The 23,990-nt window shown below is 38.1% G+C and overlaps 2 protein-coding genes across 4 annotated transcripts in view; one reads left to right on the top strand and one right to left on the bottom strand.

Annotated features, from left to right (window-relative positions):
• Positions 1-54: 54 nt before the first annotated feature.
• Positions 55-19,039, bottom strand: miga1 (mitoguardin 1). Of its 3 annotated transcripts, none has more exons than XM_038291938.1 (16): positions 18,890-19,039; positions 17,494-17,656; positions 15,484-15,646; positions 15,100-15,224; positions 14,827-14,959; positions 14,602-14,738; positions 11,070-11,193; positions 10,257-10,357; positions 8,121-8,230; positions 3,634-3,706; positions 3,444-3,530; positions 3,253-3,353; positions 3,010-3,139; positions 2,879-2,932; positions 2,687-2,803; positions 55-2,489 (listed from the first exon to the last, which is right to left on the bottom strand). In XM_038291938.1, exons 2-16 carry the CDS (start codon positions 17,590-17,592, stop codon positions 2,271-2,273), a joined length of 1,773 nt encoding a protein of 590 aa, XP_038147866.1. In that variant the 5' UTR covers positions 17,593-17,656; positions 18,890-19,039; the 3' UTR covers positions 55-2,270. The 3 variants fall into 3 exon arrangements, with proteins under 3 accessions (XP_038147866.1, XP_038147863.1, XP_038147865.1); XM_038291935.1 differs by having other exon boundaries at positions 3,010-3,144; positions 3,255-3,353; XM_038291937.1 differs by having other exon boundaries at positions 3,010-3,144; positions 3,255-3,353; positions 18,884-19,012.
• Positions 19,040-21,116: 2,077 nt separating this feature from the next.
• The window catches only part of usp33 (ubiquitin specific peptidase 33), a 29,769-nt gene continuing 26,895 nt past the window's right edge, over positions 21,117-23,990 (top strand). The window contains exon 1 of the mRNA XM_038291929.1: positions 21,117-21,282. The gene's annotated coding sequence lies outside the window, so the exon portion shown is untranslated. The remainder of the gene's footprint in view (positions 21,283-23,990) is intronic.

Here is a 23,990-nt window from a genome sequence, read left to right as displayed (position 1 = left end):
TAATGTGAACCAGGGAGAGTTGTTAAAATAAAAGGACACAGTATTTTTTTTTTCTTTTTATTTGCTTCATTTACAGTCACTTTTTTTCCCCTTTTGAAGTGAATATATGCCACAGGTCTAACCTTAAAATAAACATGTTTTAACTTGTATACAAACTTTATTTTTTTTAAGTTAATGTAGAAATTAATGTGAGCCCCAAGTCCTGCAAAGCTACTGATCTAATGATCAAGAATCGTAATACTATGTTGCAACTACATCTAGTTTTTATCCCACCACCAGATCATCGGTTAAATTTGTAAATTAAAAATCTTCAATTTTTCTGAATAATTTTCAGGACAGTGATTCAGTGAAATTGTTGTTCCTGTAGGACTCAGAAGGATGGGATCATTTTTGCCAACTGTTTTGTATAATGCGACTAAAGCATCTTGGATATCTTTCACTTAGGAACTTTAAACGAATAAACAAAGTTTTCCTAGTGCACACAATTTTTATAAATACCTAACCAGGTCAGATGGTGACCTGTATTTAACACAAAATAAAAGAAAGATGAAAATCCAAAGCTTAAGTGGAAGACAGCCTCTCCTCTTCTGCCAGCACCAACAGAAGCCTGATATAACTTTGGTAGAGAACAGAGGAATCTACGGAAAGAAAGCTCAGGTCCACTGTAACATACAGTAGTGGAGGTGTGATACTGTGGGCCCCTAATTAAACTAAAGCATTTACTTCTGATATTCTAGTATATTTTTGTAATGATCTGGTGCCCCCTGCTGGAGAGCAAAATACTAATCATTGGAAAAAATAAGGTTAACTGATTTAATTTCATTTCAGTGTGAGGAAAAAAAGTCAGAATTCTAACAGCTAACAAACATGTTAGCATCACGCTGTAGCCATGTCTGTTTTAAAGACTAAACTAGCTCTCTTGTTTTAATCACCTTCTGCTCTTCCATTAGTGAAATGGCATCACCAGGGATCCCTTGGCACGTAAAAAGTTGCGTAATTGCGTCAATTTCCACCAATGTGTTACTGGCCCTCCCTAACGACTCACATCTTTGACAGTGAAGCTGAGTGCCCCCACATCTGTTCTTTGATGGTGCCCATCTACATCAAGATCCTAAATTCTGGGATCAAAGTCAGAATTGTGAGAAAGTCAGAATTCTGACTTTTTTTTTATTCCCCCTAGTGGCCCTTATGCTCTTCCATAATTTACTGCTAGAATTAACCAGAAGGTTTTTCAATAGTTAAAAGCTGCTTTCTATGGCTCTTTATCCCCCAGACCTGAATCCTCTCCAACTGTTTTGGTGAGGATAATGATCAACTCAAAGAACATGCCAGAATCAAGTACAGCAGACAACTTTCTCTCTATTGGCAATATTTTAATATTGGATACCAACAGTCTAAAGTTGTGACAATTGATATTGATGGTGTTTAGATTATATTACAACAGTCAATGTATTTTAAATATTCACCATCTATTTTTTAACAGCTAATATTGACTAAAACATGTTACAATAGATGCTAATCACAAATTACTTTGAAAATTGATGTTTTCCCTTTTTATCCTGGAGTGACTGTATTAAGTCAAAGGTGTTGGTGGTTCTGACTTGTGAGGGAGAAAAAAAAATTTACACCAACACACAAGCTTTGACGTGAGCTTTCTCTGCATGGCAGTCAATCATATTCCCCAGAAGGAAGATGTTTTTCAGCTGATATTTAGTGACATAATAGCTTTCATGGTAAGGCTTCTTGTGCTCAGTAAAAAGGGACCGGCACAAGCTGCTCACAGCCCAACTAGTTTTATATCAGACTGTCAGCTTCTTCAGTCAGAAGGAAACTTTCCCTTTTCAAGTAGTTTACAGCAACAATGGTGCTAAATAGCATATAAATCTATTATTGCATTGCTAGTGTTCAGGAAGATGAACACATTACATAAAGATGACGCCTACTGCATGTTTGAAGCTCTTGCAGATCAATGCAACACCTGAAATAAACCCTGCTTCTTTTGGCTTTCTATTCAGACAGATGAGCAAATACTTTCCCTGTAGTGTTTAATGGCTCGCAACTGCAATAAATAGAAGTTCATTTACAAAGCGCAACACCCCAGGCTAAAAGTACAAATTGCTGAGTGATATTTCACTACTATGGCACTGAGAAAAGAGGACACTGATGAAGGCAGACCCACAAAGCACACAGCAAGTCTGTTTTACACTTCATGGTTTGGAAAGGAACTTTCTTTGGTCCGATGGTTGAAGTCAGTGGATTCAATTGGCAGGTTACTGTACTTGTGCCTCCAGCAAATTGCTGGGGACCAGCTGCACCTGCAGGGGGCTGCAGCCACTGAGGGGCCGCAGAGCGTCGGCTCCCAGGTAGGCCAACAGCAGCTCAGAACGCCGGTGCAGGAGATGGAGCATGTCCTCTGCCAGGGTCTCCACTGAGGAGTAACGCACTTTATCCAGGTCAAAAACGTCCTTCAGGAAGTGAAGCACCTGGTCCTGCAGGACAGACAAAAGATGAGCTTCATGGTAAAAACATAGCTGCCCTCGACTTTATGGCATTTTATAACATAACCAAAAATCTTCAATGTATTTTAGAGGAATCCACATATGACTCAATCTCGGTATAAATAAAAGCTATTATGTTGAGGCCTCAGGAGTGAATCTGTTGACAAGACAACTAACTATAAGCTGACCTTAAAGAAGCAGCAGAACTCGTGCAGAGAGCTCTTTGGGCCCAGGAAGCCCCATGCCAGGACTGGGCTGATCTGTTCACACACCGTGTAGAAATGGGCGATGAAGCCGTTGGACACCTAGAAAAAAAGTCCAGACAGATGAATTTGGGAGGAAAAAAGGCTCAGTCTTGCCGTAAAAGAAAAGACTCATACCTTCAAGTGCTGTCTCTTCTGCTTCAGTACCGACCAGCAGCTTGATGCCACTGCCTATAAAATGAAACCGATTAACAGAATGCCTGACACAGAATTTTTTTGCAGGCTGTGAAAACTAGTCTTTAAATCACCGTCTCTTTAAAGGAGCTGTTAAGCCAGTGGTTGTTGATCACGTTCTGGATGGAGATGGGAGGATTTTCCAGGTCCTCAAAGGAATCCATCAGGATAAAGTCCAGAACAACGTCATAGAAGTTTAAATGCCTAACCTGGTGAGAAAGAGTGTGAAACATAATAAACTGAAATAGAAAGATGAGAATCCCAGCTTTTTTTAATGCTGTTAGGAGTGATTAATATCAAAAATAGTTTTCCAACACACCCCTCTAGAAGCGAGTTCCAACTCTGTGTCTTCCCAATGATCCGTTTGCTCCAGAAAGAAAATCAACTCCTCAAACACTTCTTCAAATCTTTTTGGACTCTAAAAAAAAAAAGAGAAAGTCGCCCATAAGAGGAGAACTTCACCAGCATTAAAGTGAACTCCAGACATGAGCCATGTTTTAGACCTTACTTTCTGAGCTTTGACTATTATTGAAGACAGGATTTTCTTCCCAGTGTCAGCGAGGAATGTTCTAGTCGACCTGTCGCTCAAGATGAGCTAAAGAAAAAAAAATATATATACAATGGACAATCTTTTCAAGACATACAGATTAAACTGCAGCAGATTCCAGTATGGCATCTGAGATGAAGTTAGAGCGTACCTCACATGCTTGCCGAACACAGTGCAGCTTAGCCAGGAAGTCCAAGTCGCCGAGACACTCCAGTATTTCAGTTCTAAAAAAAAAATAAGATCAATCAGAAAAAATAATTCAGATAATGCCACCAAAAACAGCTGATGCTTGTATGAGCATAAAAGAAAATAATCTCAGTTGTTTCTCTAGTTCTCTAATGGTTGAGAGAATATAGCTGAAGTTAAAATTGGACCATGTCATGCAGAGCTTTTCATCAGTTCCAAACTGAAAAAGCACAACAGTGGATTTTTTCCATTTATTTAAAGGGACACTATGCAACATTTTTCAGTTAATTAATGTGTTCCATAACGTTATGGATGACTAAATGAGTAATTTCAGGTTGAACAAAGGTATTCTCGGCCGCCCTGGTGGTCTGTGGGGGAAATACTGCACTTGCAACTGCAGGAGCACCGACCCGCACCCACAGGCTCAGAAGTCTCGTGAGAGTCAGTCTTGCTTTACGGCGAGAACTGCTACACCCCCCAGTTAAAAGCATTCTCGTTGCTAGCACAGTGGCGATCCTTGTGCAGTTATGCTACGTTCACGCAGCAAAAGCAGCAAAATCGCGTCTGCTGCTTCATTTTTACTGCTTGTACCAGTTTAGTTCTGACGCGTGGCTGAAGCAGCTTTGCTGCTCTGGCTGCGCGGTGCAAAAGTGTGTCTGACGCGCGTTGGGCGGAGCTTCACTATCCTTTCTCTGCCTTGCAGCTATATTTGCTGTGATCAATGGGAATAAAGTAGTTTTAATATGTGTTTAAGTGAGAAAATACACCTGAAAACGTAATCAGTGCCGTCAGTTCATTCAGATTATTATCCTGCCTTCAATATTTTTTCTGTCGGAGCCGCTCAGACCCCCACATACCAGCGGGGCGCCGACAGTATGGATCCCTTCATCAGCAGCGGTTCACCGCGGCAGCTGGTAGGTGTTTTTCATCTAAATAATCCAAACTGCATATTCTGCCGGCAGATTTCTGCATTTTAAGTTAATTTAGGCGTCAATAAACTGTTTAAGAGGAGTGATCATCAGCGCTGTGTCTCTCTCCCTGCGTTAAACGCGCCCGATGCGCTGCTTCAGCTGCTCAGACGTGCTGCGCCTGGTGCTCAAAACGCGCAGCGGGACCTTTTGTTGCGCCTTGACGCGCGTCAACCATTGACTTTGCATGTAAACTCGCTGCTTCTGTCGCGCCAGCTACGTCCAGTGTGAACGCAGCATTAGTCATTCACTGCTAAGCTCAAAACAACCGCGCTTGGCTTGACGGAGAAACCAGGAGAACAGCTGAGCATATTTACGACAGTGCACTTTTACTTTCGCCCTCTGGAGGGAGCCTCACTGGAAAATCAACACCGGTTGCATAGTGTACCTTTAAAGGTATAGTGGAGGATGTTTTTTTCCAGGTGCTTCATCTAAATAAGTGGTCCTCCGAGGTGACAGTGGGGAGCCCGACCTGTGCTTTCAGGGCACAGGTCGGGCTCCCCACTGTTACCTCGGCTGCAAAGCTTCTACTCGACGGGTAAAGTTTGGCATGCTATTTGGAGAAATCCATTTCACACTGCTAGTAAAAGTTATCTACCTCTACACTGTAACATTTCAGGGAAGTAAAGTTTTTTGTAATTTGGATCGTTAGTAGTTAAACGGTGGCCACAGATCCTCATTTAGCGCGCAAAGATGTCCAAATTTCCATTGCAGCACCCAGATACACATACAAGCTTGTCATGATATTTTTGAATGTTCCAGTAGTATTATTTGCAGGAAACGTCTTATATATAAATATGGGTGAGATGAGATCCACCGGAGCGACCGGCTTATTACATCCCCGCACCTCCTAGAGGAGAAATGGGCTCATGCATGCTATCACATGCATTTAATAGGCGTTCTCTCTCGACAGCGGGTACAGGGTTGTGCATGTGCATTTATTTTATTTTTGTTTTTAAATTCCCGAAAATCCTCCACTATACCTTTTAAGGTCCATTACACAGCTTTAAAAGGTAACTTTTTCCTTTTCCGATTCATGCCCTTAAAATTCCCAGAAATGTAAAATTAGCTCCCCTTTATAGGCTGCATTATTCAGTTCATTAGAGGGATTAGGGTTGAACTGGGCATGGCTAGGATGTGCTGTGAACTCTTATTCACCTGACTGCTTTGCTGCAGCATGAAAACAAGGCAGATGGTTTGTAAAGATATATCACTACAAAGTATCAGCGCACCTAAAAAACCCCACCAGTCTAAGCTCAGTCTCCACACAAGTATAAGAAACTAAAATGTTTGTCTAGTGTGATGAAAAGGGCCAAGTTTGAGTCTGATCTCTCAGAATAACAATAAAAAGCTTTTCACAAAGACAAGCTAAGGCCTGTCCTGGATGTGTTCCTTTTTTGATAAAAGGATAAGATGCTCAGATAACATAATATCTCTAAACTCATGCAGTTGCACACAGATCCCTCTCTATCTGACTGTTTGAGGCTTGCTGTGATAAATCTGGATGTACATATTGTGGCACAGGAACAGTTTCTTCACAGCTGGATATGAACTATTTAAATTCTCCCAGGAAACAAGGATTGTAAAAACAAAATAACTGCATTTTATGCACAAACATGAATATTTTTCATATCACAGGTAATATTTGTCATATACAGGTGCTGGTCATAAAATTAGAATATCATGAAAAAGTAGATTGATTTCAGTAATTCCATTTAAAAAGTGAAACTTGTATATTATATTCATACATTACATACAAACTCATATATTTCAGATGTTTATTTTGTTTAATTTTGATGATTACAAATGACAACAAATGAAAATCTCAAATTCATCATATCAGAAAATTAGAATATTGTGAAAAGGTTCAAAATTGATGGCCCCTGGTGCCACACTCTAATCAGCTAATTAACTCAAACCACATGCAAAAGCCTTTAAATGGTCTTTCAGTCTAGTTCTATAGGCTACACAATCATGGGGAAGACTGCTGACTTGACAGTTGTCCAAAAGACGACCATCGACACCTTGCACAAGGAGGGCAAGACACAAAAGGTCATCGCTAAAGAGGCTGGCTGTTCACAGAGCTCAGTGTCCAAGCACATTAATAGAGAGGCGAAGGGAAGGAAAAGATGTGGTCGAAAAAAGTGTACAAGCAAGAGAGATAACCGCACCCTGGAGAGGATTGTGAAACAAAACCCATTCAAAAATGTGGGGGAGATTCACAAAGAGTGGACTGCAGCTGGAGTGAGTGCTTCAAGAACCACCACACACAGACGTATGAAAGACATGGGTTTCTGCTGTCGCACTTCATCCACGTTGCTTGAAGTCCAGTGTAAAGTTTCCACAGTCAGTGATGGTTTGGGGTGCCATGTCATCTGCTGGTGTTGGTCCGTTGTGTTTTCTGAGGTCCAGGGTCAACGCAGCCACATACCAGGAAGTTTTAGAGCACTTCATGCTTCCTGCAGCTGACCAACTTTTTGGAGATGCAGATTTCATTTTCCAACAGGACTTGGCACCTGCACACAGTGCCAAAGCTACCAGTACCTGGTTGAAGGACCATGGTATCCCTGTTCTTAATTGGCCAGCAAACTCTCCTGACCTTAACCCCATAGAAAATCTATGGGGTATTGTGAAGAAGAAGATGCAATACACCAGACCCAACAATTCAGAAGAGCTAAAAGCCACTATTAGAGCAACCTGGGCTATCATAACACCTGAGCAGTGCCACAGACTGATCGACTCCATGCCACGCCGCATTGCTGCAGTAATACAGGCCAAAGGAGGCCCAACTAAATACTGAGTGCTGTACATGCTCATACTTTTCATGTTCATACTTTTCAGTTGGCCAACATTTCTATAAATCATTTGTTTTTATTGGTCTTCAGTAATATTCTAATTTTCTGATATGATGAATTTGAGATTTTCATTTGTTGTCATTTGTAATCATCAAAATTAAACAAAATAAACATCTGAAATATATGAGTTTGTATGTAATGTATGAATATAATATACAAGTTTCACTTTTTAAATGGAATTACTGAAATCAATCTACTTTTTCATGATATTCTAATTTTATGACCAGCACCTGTACATGTTGTCTCCCACGTCGATCAAACTGATATCCGTTTACTTTTAAAAACAAGGATTTCTGACAGCCAAATATAAAAAATACACAAACACAATAGAACAATCCTTTGATCAAACAACCAGAAAGTTTGGATTATAAATTCCAAAGAAAGCTGAATAAGCTGGATTTAGAAGGGGAAAGGCTGAAATATCCAGCTAGAACTCTTTCTTTCTGGGTTTTTCATGGCCTCTCTCACTTTTTCAGGGATTTAACTGAAAGTTCCAAACTATTTTCAGCTGAGCTTTGAACCACTTCCTCTAAAGTGTGGAACATCTTAACACCAATCTAAAACAGCATCCCAGACAGGCTCTGAGGCTGATAATGTTCCCTCTAACCGGAGTTCCTGAGGATTCTTACCGAAGCACCCTGCAGGAAATCTTGCCCTCCTCGGCCATCTGCAGCGCCTCCTCGTAAAACGGATGATGTCCCAGAGGAAAAGTGCTCCTTAGATCTCTGTGCTCCGACATCTGAGCCAAACAGAAACAGTTTCCATTTTAGATGCTGTAAAGGTAAAAATAACATTTTCTAGGCATGTTAAAATTCTCCAGGTTTATCAACTTTTCACAGAGAAAATAAATATTGCTGATGCCCAACATCCAAATGCATTAAACTGTGGTCTTCGGGTAAAATATTAGCATAGTCTTTGTTGCTTAGAGGAATGTAAAAAACTTAATACATCTGCTGTAAAGTATTCCTCATTAAAAAATTGTATTTATCTCCATCCGCTTTATTGACAGTAAACACTGGAAACAAAATTGACAAAGGGATACACCTTAAAACAGACATCACAGAGCTTGATACACCACTAAAATGTGATAATAGACGACATCAGGGTTGAGGCTCAGAGTGACTGCTAAAAGGGCTAAAAACTCAAGTTCACAAAGACTTCCCCAATCCAAGAAATCCAGTAAAAAAAAACAATACGGTTTGTAAAGGTAAAGGAAAATGAGGCACTTAAAGCTTCTTCACAAAACAGAAATGGGATGAATATACCACATAAACAATGCCAGAATCATATTCTATTTCTTTACAATCATTTCCTCACAGTCTGCTCCAGTACTTAAGGTGCCACAGGTATTTTAGGTTTTTTATATAAGCCCATGTCCACTAAGATTCTTTGTCAAACATTTAAAACCCTCCTCTGAACCCTTTACCTAATAAAAATAAAAAATCCAAACTAGAATCTCTTCAAGATAATTATTCCTAACAAGCAGTTTATTTCTGCACTCTGTGGTTCAAGGCCAACAATAGCACCGGATGCTAAGCTCACGCCCCTACGGAGAGTTAATGAGAAAAGAAGATAAACCAGTTTCTGGTTATCAGCAGGTGGTGAAGCTGCAGCTATTCCAGTCAACCTCATGCTGCAGATCAGTCGTTGCTACAAGGTTAAAGACGCTTTTAGACGTTTTCCATGTTTACTGGAATTCCTCGTTTCGATGCCATTAGATGCATCAATCAGAAACAAAAGCTCATGTACAATAAAAATAAAATAAAACTTGATAAGTGAGATATTAAAGTCCAAAACTGTTTTAAAAGAATAAGATCTGGTTTAATGGAGCGCCATTAATAACATTCACAGTAAAAAAAATTACAAAAACTCCCATGAAAGGTGCCGTAGGTGATCTTGGAAAAAACGGTTCCAACAAGCTTGGATTACGGACATAAAAAAGGCTTTCCAGCCGCCACGGCCAGCCGCGAGGAGGCGACCGGGCCTTAGGCTGCTGTTGAATGGGATTCCTAGTGACAACACACCGCCCGTCTACGGGGGTCTGAGATATAATATTTGAAGGCAGTACAAATAGATTCAAACTACTTTTTACAGACCGATCACAGCAAATATAGCTGCTATTGTTCCAGGCAAAGAAAGGATAGGGTAGCTCTGCCCAACGCGCATCACACCCACTTTTTCCATCGTGTAGCCAAAGCAGCAAAGATGCTTCAGCAGCGCGTGTACAAGCATAAAAAATGAAGCAGCAAGCCCGTTTTTGCTGCGCTTGCTGCTTTAGGTGTGAATAGGATGACCAGATGTCTTCTTTTTCCTGGAAATGTACTACTTTTCACACCAAATAAAAAATGTCCAAGGGAATTTCAAATTCATCCAGGATTTTGGTCGACTACAGTGCAGCAGAACCGAGCTGTGAGCTCCGGGGCTGGAGACAGAGCGACGGGGTCCTGCACGAGCATTGGGGGGTCGATTCGTTCACGTGTCAGGGTACACGCACAGGGGCGAGGGACAAGAAGACGTCCATGATTGACGTGTTAGGAACCAATCCTGTACAACGGACAGTCTTTTGTGATTGGTTGAGGTTAGTCATTGATTATTTATTTTAGTTTCACCTGCAGACGTTCTATTTCACTGCTGTGGGGAGATCTTTAAGCCACATGGTAAAAAATGTGTTAGAAAAGATCTCCTACTGCACCTTTAAATGAAGAAGAATCTAAAATCTTTACTCCAATCAGAGAGTCTGCAGAGAAATGTTTTGTGTTTCCTACCTCGGCTGCAGACACAAAAGAGTCATTTGAAGCGATGCTGAGGCTGTCTCTAAGACAGACGTCGTCCAGGTCCTCTCTGGCCAGAAGGTCCGCCATTTGATCTGTTGGGTTGGGGGGCATAAAAACATTCACAAAACTCGTGAGTTTGAGGCGTTTCCAGTATTGGCATATGGCGCTAAACTGAGTTTCTTTGCATATAGAATCTGTAAATGCAGGGAGATATATCACACTGTATTTGTTCTCTGCACTTCATTTCCTTACTTGACTTTTTCTGCATCAAACTGATCAAAAAGTGGAGATAAAAACCCTCTAACATGAAACATGGAGTTCATTTCTGCAAATGTGACTTCTACACATTCATTTTTAAATTCTAGACAAATTCTGAATCTATGCTGGCAAAATAAGCAAATTTATAACAGTTTTATAGACATTGACATGAAAAGATAAATGGATGAACAGAAAGATGGACAAAAATGGATGAGCAGATTGTTGGGGCAGGAAAGGAGAGATTAATAAACTGACAAAGAAGGATGATAGACAAACTAATGGATTAAAGAAACGGGATATATATATATATATATATATATATATATATATATATAAAAAACTAGAAAATAGATTTAAAAATAAACTAATGGACAGATTGATAAACAAACAACTTTAAATGACAAATTGAAAAAGCAAACCCACTGCATTTAGAGCTGAATACATATTTCAGATTAACCCTGCAGAGTTCAGACAGCCTTTGGATGAGACAGACAAGGACTACAGCTTTGCTCTGTGAAGAATGACACAGCTGCATATGTGACTCACCCTGGCTGCTGCTGTGGGACGAAGGCTCCGACATCCCTAGCACTCCCTCAAACTCCTCCTGCAGGCGATAAGCCCGCTGCAGCAGAGACTTCAGCCTGAGGATAAACTCTGCGCTGATGACGTCCTGAACAGAGGAGAGGCACAGTCAATCGTTAACGATGCAGACAGGAACTGGCTGAGCACTGTCCTAATATCCACCCTCTTTATTTAACCTAAGACTTGATAGCCTCAGAAATGTTTTTAAGTCCTTTACTACCGATCGACCCATACAGCTTCTATAAAGCTCAGTCTAATCTAAGGTTGTCAACAATATTGATTCTCCAAAAAGCATAAATTCTAATACAGCCTATCTGGATATGTATTTGGTATGGTACTGATACTAGAGTCAAGGGTTTCTTTGCACATTTTTGGCATTCTTAAATTTAGATGCGAGTCTTCTTTACACGTTAAAAGAATAATTCTTCAGATGACCTTAAAATAAAACCAAATTGTGTTATATTTAGGTTAACTATTTTGCATTTATTTGCACATTTGAATCTGCAGAGAATGTATATGCCATGTTGAAAAAAAGAGTTTTTTTTGTGTATTTTTTTATCCCTTTCATTTGTCATATTTTTATTCCAATGTTATCGAGTATTAAGTACTCTCCTGGGTGTCAATGTTAAGTTTGAAATTAAAATGTGTTAACAACCCCAGTCTAACTGATTCTATGCGTGATGTTGATAGTTTTGGACTAATTTTTAAGGGGGTGATAGAATGATTATATAGGGTATTTGGTGCTGATCATTAAGGTCTCTGAAAAGGACGTGTAACATTGGTTGTAGGGCTGCAACAACGAATCGATAAAATCGATAAAAATCGACTTTTAAAAGCGTTGGCAACGAATTTCATCATCGATTAGTTGTGTCGCGCGATTATTGCGTCATCCGCTGCGCCGTCATCACTGCCTCTTGACTGAAAGAGGAAGAAAAAAAAATACGGCAGAGCGAGTCAGCGCCGCAGGTGCAGTGTTGCCAACTCAGCGACTTTTCAGACCCCTCCAGCGACTATTTTTCAAAAAAGCGACTAGCGACAAATCTGGCGACTTTTTTCGGTGTCACTGGCGGCTTTTGGAGACTCTTACGTGAAAGCATGTATCGTTCCTACTCTGCCGTGGGGCGCCTCCCCCACCCCAACCGCGTTTTCCCGCAGGAGTCCCTCTCAGAGCAGCAGTCAGCCTCAGCGTCCAGACTGCAAATGAAGCGCGCATGCACCGGGATTGACGGCGCAAATTGATCACAATAATTAAAATAGCCTGCGCTTTGTAAAGCGAAAAAAGTGATAACATGCAACTTTTTTCAAAAGAAATTAACATGGCACGGAACCACCATGTTTGTTTGGTTTTAAAGTGGGGAAACGTAACGTTAGTTTCTCAGGTAGCTCATCTGATGCTTTCCTTACCGTGTTAGTAGGTTACAGACAGTGATAAGGTTGGCTACTTATTTTACTTTTAATTTCATTTGAATTAGCTTAAGCAGCGTTTATATTTACTTTATAAATAAATTAACTTGCAAATTATGAGGGCAAGACTTTTAAAGTTTAAATCTTCTGGCAAAGATAAAGTAAAGATGATCCTGCAATTTATAGAAGTAAAGCAGAATAAAATCCAGCAAGATCAGTAATATGTCAATTAATTATCTGCCACATTCCCATGTAAATATCTGTCTTTGGAGGATGTGTTTTTTAGCACCCCTAGTTCTCTCATTTTTATTCCAAATGCAATTTATAATTTGAATCACAGGGCTATTTTTATCTCTATGGTTCAGTATTTTCTCAAGTAGCAACTTTAACTGCTGTACTTTCCTGTCTTAAAAGGCAGAACTCTTCTAGTCTAAAAAAAACGTATTTGTTGAAATGGGGGGGCCTATTGTTTGAACCCCTTAGAGGCTTTTAAAAACAAAAATGTATTTTTTTGCGCTTTATGAAACAAAGTACCCTATATTTTGTGGATGTACAGCTACATTTCTCATTTTCTTTGCGTAGTTTTAACACAAACATTTATTTTTCATATTGCACCAGTACAGTTAATGAGCAACCTGTACTTGTGTGCTTGTTTGTTCTGTCTATAATGTTTATTTTGGAATAAAGAGGTTAATATAAAAAATATTTTTTGTCCGATTCATCGATTAATCGAAAAAATAATCGTCCGATTCATCGATTTTTAAAATAATCGTTAGTTGCAGCCCTAATTGGTTGGGCTGAAAATTGCATATTTGCTGTTTTATGAGCCCTAATGCAAGCCTGGTTAAAAGCCCCAGAATGAAACGACAGGTTTTCTTCCTTTTATGGTATGCTCATGAATATTTAGATGAGCGGTGCGCTGATTGGTTGGTTGACAATGAGAGAAGCTGCTGAGCAAAGACGCATCATAGCAACAAGCACTCACTCACTGAAACATCAAATTGTTGATATGGTAGGGTGACCAGAGGTCCTTCTTTTCCCAGACATATCCTACTTTTCATACCTAAAAAAATGTCCCGGGGGAATTTCAAAATCATCCGGGATTTTGGTCGAATACAGTGCAGCAGAACCAAGCTGTCAGCTCCGGAAGCCACAACCCCGTGGGCAGGGGGAAGCACGGTAAGGCAGGCGGGCGGAAGGATACCATCACTGGGTCGTGTTCGGTCACTCTGTCCCCGGCCGCCGGGGTTCCCAGACCAGCCCCTGAGCTCACGGCTCGGTTTGAATGCCAGTCAGGAGCCCAGCAGCCTTCACCCAAACCTTGCAGGAATCTTCTGATAGACAAAAATAATCCATGCCTGTCCAGTCTTCGGATCCTTGTGAAGACTGAAAATTTTCCCCCTTTCTCCGTGCAGCCTGGAACACTGCATTTACGATGGTGAACCAGTGGGCTGGTCTGTATGTCAATTTCAGTGTGTGACAAAAGTACAGGCCAGAACCAAATAAGGCAACATCCCCGAGTTAGCATCAATTCGGCGCTTCGTCTGAATTCGCCCGTTTTTTGGTGGAAGTTTAGAATTGTGAGATTTGCAGAGAAAGGAGGTGTTGATGGGTTTGAACTTCTCAGTACGTCCATTTCACAGACTGAACTATTGTTATTCATCTATGACAATGTAAACTCAGTTTTGTATTCTATGACCCCTTTAAGCCGATATTGCTTTTTCTTCCTCCATTTACATGGTAAAATTTACATATAGATGGAAAATGTCACATAATTCTGAGGGGAAAAAAAAAACACCATTCATTAACGAATCAAACAAACCCTAACAACAGATACAGTAAAAAGAAAATGCAGCTCCAGTTTAAATGAATGGCTATAATTGGTGACAAGTAATGGAATTAAGTTTGCCCAAAGTAATTTACTTTTCAACTTAATTTATGATTTAAGTTTGGATCAACTTGATTCAATTACTTGTTAACAACTAAAGAAATTAATTTAAGTTGGTGCTTCTTTAAAGAGAAGCTCTATTTGTCCACAACAACTGAGAAATATGCTCTGGTGCCACAGGAACACGTGTTCAATGTGATTTACCTCCATGCTCTGTTCAGCAATTGCATCTCCGGCTCCTGTTTTGACAGAAGTGCAGATGGTGTCTTCGTCCCCCTGTCTGCTCCTGAACGTCAGCGCCTCCTCCCAGTGCTGCAGCGCCTCCTCAAATAAATCCATGCCTGGGAGAGAATACACACGCTCTAACATCAGGCGGTCTACTGTTATGACAAATTAAAAGCTCATGATTAAATGGCAGCGTGTCCTCACCCATAAGGTAGAGATTTTCAGGTGTAGTAACAGACAAGTTGACCACGCTGCACACATCAGCATCCCTCCCTCCTTCCCAACTGATGGATTCATTTGCACAGGTGCTGCTGCTGGACGAGTTCACACTTTTTACCTTGTGACACAAAGAGGACGCTTACCCCTCAAACAATTACAGAATTTCACACAGTAATAGGAAATACTTGTAGGGATTCCTGTTTTAAAATCCAGAGAAGTGAATCTGGTTTTGTTCATGTAAAATGACGGGAGGTTTACCGAAGCCAGGCTCGTCATAGACCCGGATAGTTTACTGTAGTCTCTGGTGGTGAGAACCAGCCCAGAACCAGCTGAGCTGCCATTCTTGGAGTTGAAGGAGACACTGATGTCTTGGCTGGTGTTATCTAAGGAGATAAAGTTTAAACAGAAAAAGATGTTACTGACTAAACAGAGAAATTGGCTTTTTAAATCAGACAATCTTTAGATTTAAAGGATTTGGTTGAAGTAGACAACTTTAAGTGTGAAGAAGTGAGGAAAAATTACACAAAAGACTCGAGCCTTTAACTGCGCTCATGAAACGTTGCAGAAACCAGGAAATGGCTTTATGTACTAAGAGGAGCCTCAGAGTCAACAGGAATATGCTGCAGCGTCAGGAAAGCTCACCGTTTTCTGCAGCAGCTGGGGAGACCAACTCAAAAGCAGCCTGGTCCCACTGACCCTTCTTTTTGCCCTTCCTCCTTTTAAAGCGGCGAGCGAGGAAGAGGAGTGAGATGGTACCCAAGGTTGTGGCCGCCACCAGCTTCTTGGTGCCGGCGCTGACGCTCACCTGGAGGACAGAAACCCTTAACAATTAATTATATATGTATATATACACACCATTAAAATTACAGTGGTTAGGATTTTGGCTTCAGCATGCTAATGCTAACATCGCTAACAGGTTCTTGTTCTTAAAACATTGAGATTTGGCCCAAAGTCATTTATAACTACATTTTAAAATTGTACATTTAAACCCGTTTAGTATTTAGAATTCAAAAAGCACAAGTTTTAAAACTTGAAAATGTATTTATGACTCAACAGGAAACTTATCATATCCTATATATATTATGTTGAGATAATATTTTAGAGAAAAAATCTTTACACTCAAATATCCCTATTAATGCAAAAATTATAATATATATATTTCTACAGGGGAAGTCCGCTTTAAGTGTTGAATCTGCAAAACCAGAACCATATAATAAAACTATCCATTTCTAAAACATTAACCAAATATTTACCATAAAAAAAAAACAAAACAGTTGATTTATAGAAATTAAACTACAAACGAAGAAGCAGATAAAAAGGCTGTCTACTCAAAGAACTATCAGCTACATACTAACACGATTCACAAACTAATTTACCTCCCAGTCACTTATGGGACAAAGTGTCCAGCGGTTTAAACAATCAAAGCATTGAAAGAAGTATGATGCTGAATGTTGGTGCAGTGCTATGTGTTGATCTTATTTAATGCAAAGGAAAAGAGCTTCTATCTGACGAATGAAAGCTCTCCCTTCTTTCAAACCAGACACTGCAGCTTTTTTCCCCTCCTAATTACCAAAGTCTGTGCTGATGTTAAATGCAAACCACGATGCTCTACATCTTCTATCACCAATTTTTACTGACTGATAATCCCAGAATACTTTCAATAAGAGCTTCGTAACTATGGAAATCATTAAACCTTTCTTATATAATTTTTAGAAAGCCTGAAAAACCTTCTGAATGTGTATTTAAACACAGAGTGAGATGGCTGGGCAGAGACTGTGCTTCTAAATATTATAAAGAATTAAGCTTAAATAGGCTCAAACATGATAAAGAACATGCGTTTTAGTGTCCTTTATAATAGACTGATTGCTTTATTAGTGGTGGAGCTCTGCACTTTTAAGACCTGCTCCAACCAGACTGCCCTAATCATATTAGACCAGCTTCATGACCTACATCAAACAAATAGTCCTGCCCCTTGGATAAACACAGAAATAAAATGGTGACTAAAAGAAAATAGAGGATTTTTCCTCACCTGAAACATATAAACAAAAGCAATGTGAAAGTTAAACTATTAAGAGATGAAAAAAAACAACCCTTAATAATGAAGTCACTTTCATTTACAAATTTCATTTACATGTCTTCCTTATTCTAATTCTAAATTTATGTCTTTAATTTATGAAATTGTAAGTGTTCTTAGTTTTGATGCATTAAATAAACAGTTTATAAAAACTATATGATTTTTCTTTTTGTCTGATCTCAAATCTGAGCCAGTGAGAGGTAAATCTGATTTTTCTTTGTCTAATTGATGCATTTCTATTCTGTCTTATTAAACTCTGCAATTTAGACTTAGACAACTTTTATTGTCATTTTGTATACAGCTTTCAGATAGTGCATGAGCAGCAGCTTGGCAGTAAAATAAAGATTTCCATTCCTTAAAGTGCAACAGTGATGAAATGTAAACAGTGTGGGAGAAAAAAAAACATAGTGCAAAAACGCATTGATTGAGTATATTGATTGACAAATATATAAATTGTTATGTGTAATTTGGTTCATGAAGGTGCAGCTATGTTTCTAAAAATGTGTTCACTAAAAGTTTAAAGAATACAGTCATAGTGATCTCTACCAATAAATAAACACATGAACACTCATGCTCACCTGTGTCAGGGAGCTGTAGACGGACACTGGGAGGTCAACCATGCGCAGAGCAGCGGCTTTGATGGACAGCAGGGAGCTTGTCAGGGTTTCCTGTGTCATTTTGGCAGCACTTTATCCATGACTTGGCAACGAGTCGATGTTCACCGTCATTCCACCGGAGCCGCTGAGGACGACAGCAGCGGAGATTTAACCTCAGACAACTCAGGGGGTATAAAGATGCCGTTATGTAAAGCCTCAGAGGTTCAGTACGTGCAAATTCCAAAGGAAGCCTGAACTGGGATCAGTTTTAAGTGCAAACGGTTAACATTACAAAACATTTCGATAACATGAACACATTTTTTAACAATTACATGAAAGGAAATCATGAATGATAACTTAAATAATCACAACATTTTCATTTTATCTTTACAGTATCAACTCAAAGCAAACAAAGTATAACGTGTAATAAGAACTGGCTTACATGATGGGATCAGTAAAGTATGCAAGATCTAATTAGATTTGAGAAACTCCTGGCTAGACCACATGGCTCTATTACCCATTTGATTCTAACTTTTTAGCATAAGTCATAAATTCATAAGGTGAACTGTATCACTTATAAATTGCTGAGAAATTATTCCAACATACCCCCCTCTGTTTTATAGACATGAACCAATATGACACTATTAGATGTTTAAATAACAGTTGCAATAAAATACTAAAACCTGAAAGGCATCATCCACAAGATTCATACAATTTGTTAAGGAAATCTGCTTGTTTTTATTTTGGAATTTTGGCTTATAAATAATCTTAAATTGTCACATGAATTATAGTTAAAAAAAATTAGCTACAACAAACATTGATGTAAAAAATTCACAGTCTATTTTAAATCTCGTAGAAATTCTATATCTGGTTCCATTAAAAGAATGAAAGAAGAAATAAATAAGCTCGTGATTAAAGATCCTATTTATTATTTTCATACGTTTTTCTGGCAATATTTAATTTCTTTGCTAATTCTGCTATTATGGTTTATTCTAACCTTTATTTTAGTTTGGTGTTGTCACTAGCATTGGTTTAAAAACTTTAAAAAAATTCTCTTATGATTTCATTCACTATTACCACCAGATCATAACAAACATTAATTGGTTTTCGTAAAACTTAAAACTTGCATCTAATAAGCTACACTGTTCTTTTAAATATTTTAAGCACATTTCAAACACAAAGGCTCGCTGGTGACATTGATATTCTTCCGCTGATAATTACATTAGCACATGTTTCAGCAATGATGGTAGCTAGAGGCTAACTCAGACAGCATGATAGCTAAATTATTTAAACTGGCAAAAAATAAACCGTAACACTGAATAAATATTTTCTAACTCCTGTATGAAAACGGGAAGAGTCAAACAAATATCACCGGTACATTATCTGGTTTCCTCCACAAGCTCCGCTCCCTTTCCTGGTTGCTTATCCGCTCCTGCGGCTGACCTCAGCAACAAGACGGGTGAAGGACTTGCGCCGCACGTGACGTAACGCTCTCCAACTGCAGGTTGTCCTTCAAAATAAAAGCACGCTCTTCTTCCTCTTTTCTATTATGGCGGATCGCAAGTAACTTTAAGGTGCATACCGCCACCTACTGTACATGAGTGTGTAGCAACATTACTTTACATTGAAATTCTATTTTTTTTATTTTGTATTCTGTAGATAAATACATAATGCTTTCCTTAATCTGTGTATATCCTTTTATTTTTCCTTCATTTTCCTTCATTTCCCAATATTCCTTTAAGACTCCATTCTTTGCCTGTCCTTCCAAGCATCCTTCTCAATTTCTCCCTTTCAGGTTCATAAGTTTCTTCATCAGGACATGTTCTACATTTTCTTTTTTTCAACATCCTTCACATTTATTATTATTTTCCTTCCTATTAAATATAAATTGTCATTAAAATAGGTATGACCCACTCTTAATCTGGTGATAATTACTTCTTCTCTTCTGTTTCTCTCATTAATGATTCTATTTAATGCTGATTTTTGTACCTTATTTAATCCTCTTCCTTTCTTATCTTTTCTAATTGTTATTGTTCCCTCTAAAGCCCTTTTTTGCTAATATATCCGCTTTTTCATTGCCTTTTACAGCTTCATGTGATGGAACCCAATATAACCAAATATCAGGTCCACCCCTATATAATCTAAATAGACTGTGCTGGATTTCTAATTCTGAATCTTTTCAATTATTTCCTTCTCCCCGAATAGTTTCTAAAACTGCTTTGGAATGTGTGCATACCACCACCCTGTCTGGTCTAACCTCCTCTACCCTTTGTAAGCTTAGTGTTATTGCCACCATTTCTGCTGTGAAAACAAAAGCACGTTCTTATATATGCTTTTTTAAGTAGTGTTTTGGGACCCTCTTCCAATACCATGTAGAATTGCACCATGTCTAAGTGCTAAATGACTCAGAAGTTGATGGGTTACATTACTGTATAAGTTAGACCTGCTTCCCTAAAGGCAAATACTTTTTATTACATTTATGCGTTGTTTCACATTTATACTTGGTTTTACACACAACCGTAAAAGTTACATTTATTTACAGACCAATACTATATAAAAATGTATCCCTAAAGAAAACATATGTTGTTCTAATTGATGTTTATCAAAGTAAAAAAAAAAAATCTTAAGTCTAACCTTATGATGTTAAACAAGTTAAAAATTTGTTTTTAACATAGGCAAAATACAATTACAAAAAAGAAAAAAGTAAGAAGAAAATGGCGACCCTACCTGTTTTGCACCTAAAGGCTGGAGTACAGACTTCAACACATCTCCATTTTGAAACTGTCTTCAGTTATTTCTGACTGTTTTGATATTTAATGAAATTTTAACATTATTGTCCCTCTAGGTTATTTACTCTACATTTGGTGAGCTACTTTTGGTCTGTTTTTTTCTATGCTTAGCTGTGTTTCTCTCTAGGAATTCTCTGTATAGCTGTTGCTACAAATAACTTTGCATATATATATATGTATATATATATATATATATATATATATATATATATATATATATATATATATATAAAACAAAAATCCTATATGGGTTCTGTTTTTCATGCTAAAGATAGTGTACCTGAGAGCTTACCATTAACTTACTAACTATGAACCATCATTTACTTTTCAGTAAGAATAGGTTCTAGTAGATTAATGCTTCTGTGTGTTTTGGTGTGTTTGCTCTGTCCTGTCAACTGACCACTCACAATACCTTAGTAGGCTTCACAGTGCTAAGCAGGAATGTAAAATGCATGTCAGAATGCTGCACTAATATATATATATATATATATATATATATATATATATATATATATATATATATATATATATATATATATATATATATATATATATATATATATATATATATATATATATATACATTTTCTAAATATGTATTTATAAATAAAGAAAAACATTTTTGATTGACAAGAATAACTGCATTAGTTACCAATCCTGGGTAAATGAAGGACAAACCTATATTTACCCAAAGAACATACAAATGATTTGATGTTGTGAAGAAGAAAGGGGAGGATTTATGTATTTCTTAACACCGGTGTTACACTAAATCGTGTGACCATCGTGTCCTGTGACGAAAAGGGGCGGGGTCAGCTGTAACGTTAGCAACCACGCTGAGAGACTGACAGAGGGGGGAAGCGTTATCGTTTCAGTGAAGGATTGCCCTCTGAGAAAATGTCTGTTAATACACAACCGATATTTATCTGAGAGACCAAGAGGAGTTGGAATCACCCGAGAAGAAACGCGTCTTAATATAGAGCTGGTAAGCAATGAGAATCCTCTTGTTTTTGTTTCTAGCAAAAGACTCACCAGTTGGTTCGTCCCTGATCGTCAGTAACCTTAGCTGGCTAATTGGTTAGCATGTCCGTAGCGAGATGGTTATCAGTAAGGAAGCGCTTAAAACTAAAGCTTTCTGTTTTTGTTTCAGCAAGAATATATTTACCTACTGTTTTAAGGCTAATGATAATGGGATGACTCAGTTGAAATGATAACTGCTGTAAAGTGAATCGGTCGCTGCTAGCGGGCTAATAATGCTAACAGCGAAGCCTCGCCTGATTTTGACAGCTCACTGTGAGGGATAGCGGACCAGGCCATAACCGCACACTTCTGCTATCTTATTGTATTAAAAAACAAGCAAACAATCTCCCTTATTGATACCCAGCGCGGAAAAAATAAAGATAATATTCTGAATTGCATAAAATTCTTTGAATATTTTCTTATTGGCTTTCAGGTAAGCGACGCCGACGTCACGTTTTCAGCACAATGGTTTTTTGTTAACCTGTTGTGTGTCTGCTCTTTGCTACGCTAAACCATCTCTGGAGATTAGCATTTTTAACATCTTTATATAGTTTGCGAATGACAACTAACCTGCAATTAATAGGATATTGCAGCTTTATACATTGTCACCGAGCACTGGTTTTGCTTTGCAATGGTTTAATTGTCTGTGGGGCCCCACCCTACATATCCAAGTAGGATTAACACCCTACGGGCATCCAAGCTCATTTTAATATGAAGCACTTTAAGATCCTAATTTTGGGAATTTTAAGATGCCTGAATGTATCAAAACAGGGATAAATGATTACTACGGAAAGAGATCAAAATGAACATTCTATCTATCTATCTATCTATCTATCTATCTATCTATCTATCTATCTATCTATCTATCTATCTATCTATCTATCTATCTATCTATCTATCTATCTATGACTCTTTTGGATGCTTTTCTTTTTGAATCATCCTCAGAGAGTCTTGAAATGTTATATCCTTCCATTAGGTTCTATCACTGATCAAAAGATTGAATCTTAGAGTTTCCTCCTGGTCAACTTATGGTCATGATTGACCATGTAAACAATTATGGCACTGTTGTGTGACACGATCTCATACTGCTGCTCTAAGCACAATCAAAGTTCTCGCTGACATCTTTTTTTTCATAGGCAGCCACTTTTGTTTTTAACTGCATTATTTTGACATGATATATATATATTTTTATTCATGCACTGTAAAATGTTTAAAGCAGTTATTTGTTTCAAGGTTGTATTTTCATGAAGAAAAGTGTCCATGATCCATGGTAAATATTGCTGCATAAAACAAAATCAAGTCTTTAGATGTGAAGAAGATGAATCATCATGTAGACCAAATTGCCATTTTTTTTTTTTGGGGATAGAAATATATCAAGTTTGGTGATGTATTTGTATTCACCGTGCAGTAAGTATGCTATAAAACAAGTTTTTTAGAGGCAAAGCAAACCTATCTAAAGAAATTGCCGCACTTCACATTGATTCACTTACTAATAAGAGAGGAACACCTGATATTTCAGTTCAAACACATTTTTGCAGAGGGGGATTAATTTTGCATTTAAGGTTAATCTGGATTCACTGGTATCCTGTTGGGCCTCTCGCTGAACTCTCCTTAAATGATGACAGACTGGGGGATGCAGGCACTACTAGTACGATGTTCTGTCATTGAAACAATACTTTTTAAAATTTTAAGAACAAGTTGTTGATTTTAGTTCTAGGAATTTGTCATTTTAATCACTGATTTGGCTTTAGATGGTGTTGAGTGATGCAGAAGATTTTCCACCAACCCCTTAACTTCATATTGTAAGATATTTTAGTCAGTGCAAGTGATTCGAATGGGTCCTTGTATCTACCCATTTAAAAAAAGGTAAATCTAGCCAGATTTATTCGATTCATCACCAATCATTACTGCAGTTGGCAAAAAAAAAAAAAACTATACCAGAATTAGGGATATTTAAAAAAATCAGTGTGGAAAAAAATCTTTTGTTTTAGATTTTGTTTTGTACATTTTCTGAAAAAGGACTCAGATAGTTTAAAATACTTCCAGCTTTTACCAAAGACATGGTCCCAGTTTTATTGTTGTGAAATCCAAATGATGTGAAGGTTTTTACATAGCTTTTCTGCGCGTGGATATAGATATTGATCCTTAAAATCCCACCCATGAGGATTTACAGTTATTCTAATAATAAATCTACCCACAACTATCAGAAATATCTGAAGCTACTGTCATATGAATAATGCCATACATGTTTCCTCAATTATTTTACCTCATTGGATGTGGATAAATGGAAGATGAGAAATTTGATTACATATATTTAGGCAAGACAATTTGATTTCTATTGCACATTTCGAAGCACAGTACAGGAGAAGAAAATGCAAATTTCAAGGCAGTTGCATAAATGGAACAACAATCATTAAAAAGAATATGAATTATTAATAAAAATAAGATGATTATATTAAAATAAAATGGTTGATTAAAAAAAAGAAAAGAAATTGGATTGAAAAGTAAACTTATTATGTTTAGACAGCTCAGGCAAAGACCACTAGATATATTTTTAATCCTAAATCAAAGCAATTTAAGAACTAAAAGCTGCTTCTCCATGCTTAGTTCTTGTTCTGGTTATGCAGAGCAGATTTTAAACGCAGACCCGAGAGGACTGGGAAGACTAAGAGA

This window comes from Cyprinodon tularosa, unplaced genomic scaffold (genome assembly GCF_016077235.1).
Source record: "Cyprinodon tularosa strain WSP-4 unplaced genomic scaffold, ASM1607723v1 ctg304, whole genome shotgun sequence".
In the NCBI taxonomy this organism is placed as follows: Eukaryota; Metazoa; Chordata; class Actinopteri; order Cyprinodontiformes; family Cyprinodontidae; genus Cyprinodon; species Cyprinodon tularosa.
The sequence above is the reverse complement of the archived record's forward strand: the minus strand, read 5'-3'. Positions and strand labels throughout refer to the sequence as shown.

Coding starts and splice junctions, on each gene's coding strand:
- miga1 (XM_038291935.1), bottom strand. CDS start 17,592: ATGACACAGGAAACCCTGACAAGCTCCCTGCTGTCCATCAAAGCCGCT. Junction 3,707..8,120: donor ATTTCCTGCAGGGTGCTTCG/GTAAGAATCCTC, acceptor TTTTTTTTTTAG/AACTGAAATACTGGAGTGTC. Junction 3,145..3,254: donor TGGAACTCGCTTCTAGAGGG/GTGTGTTGGAAA, acceptor CTTTCTCACCAG/GTTAGGCATTTAAACTTCTA.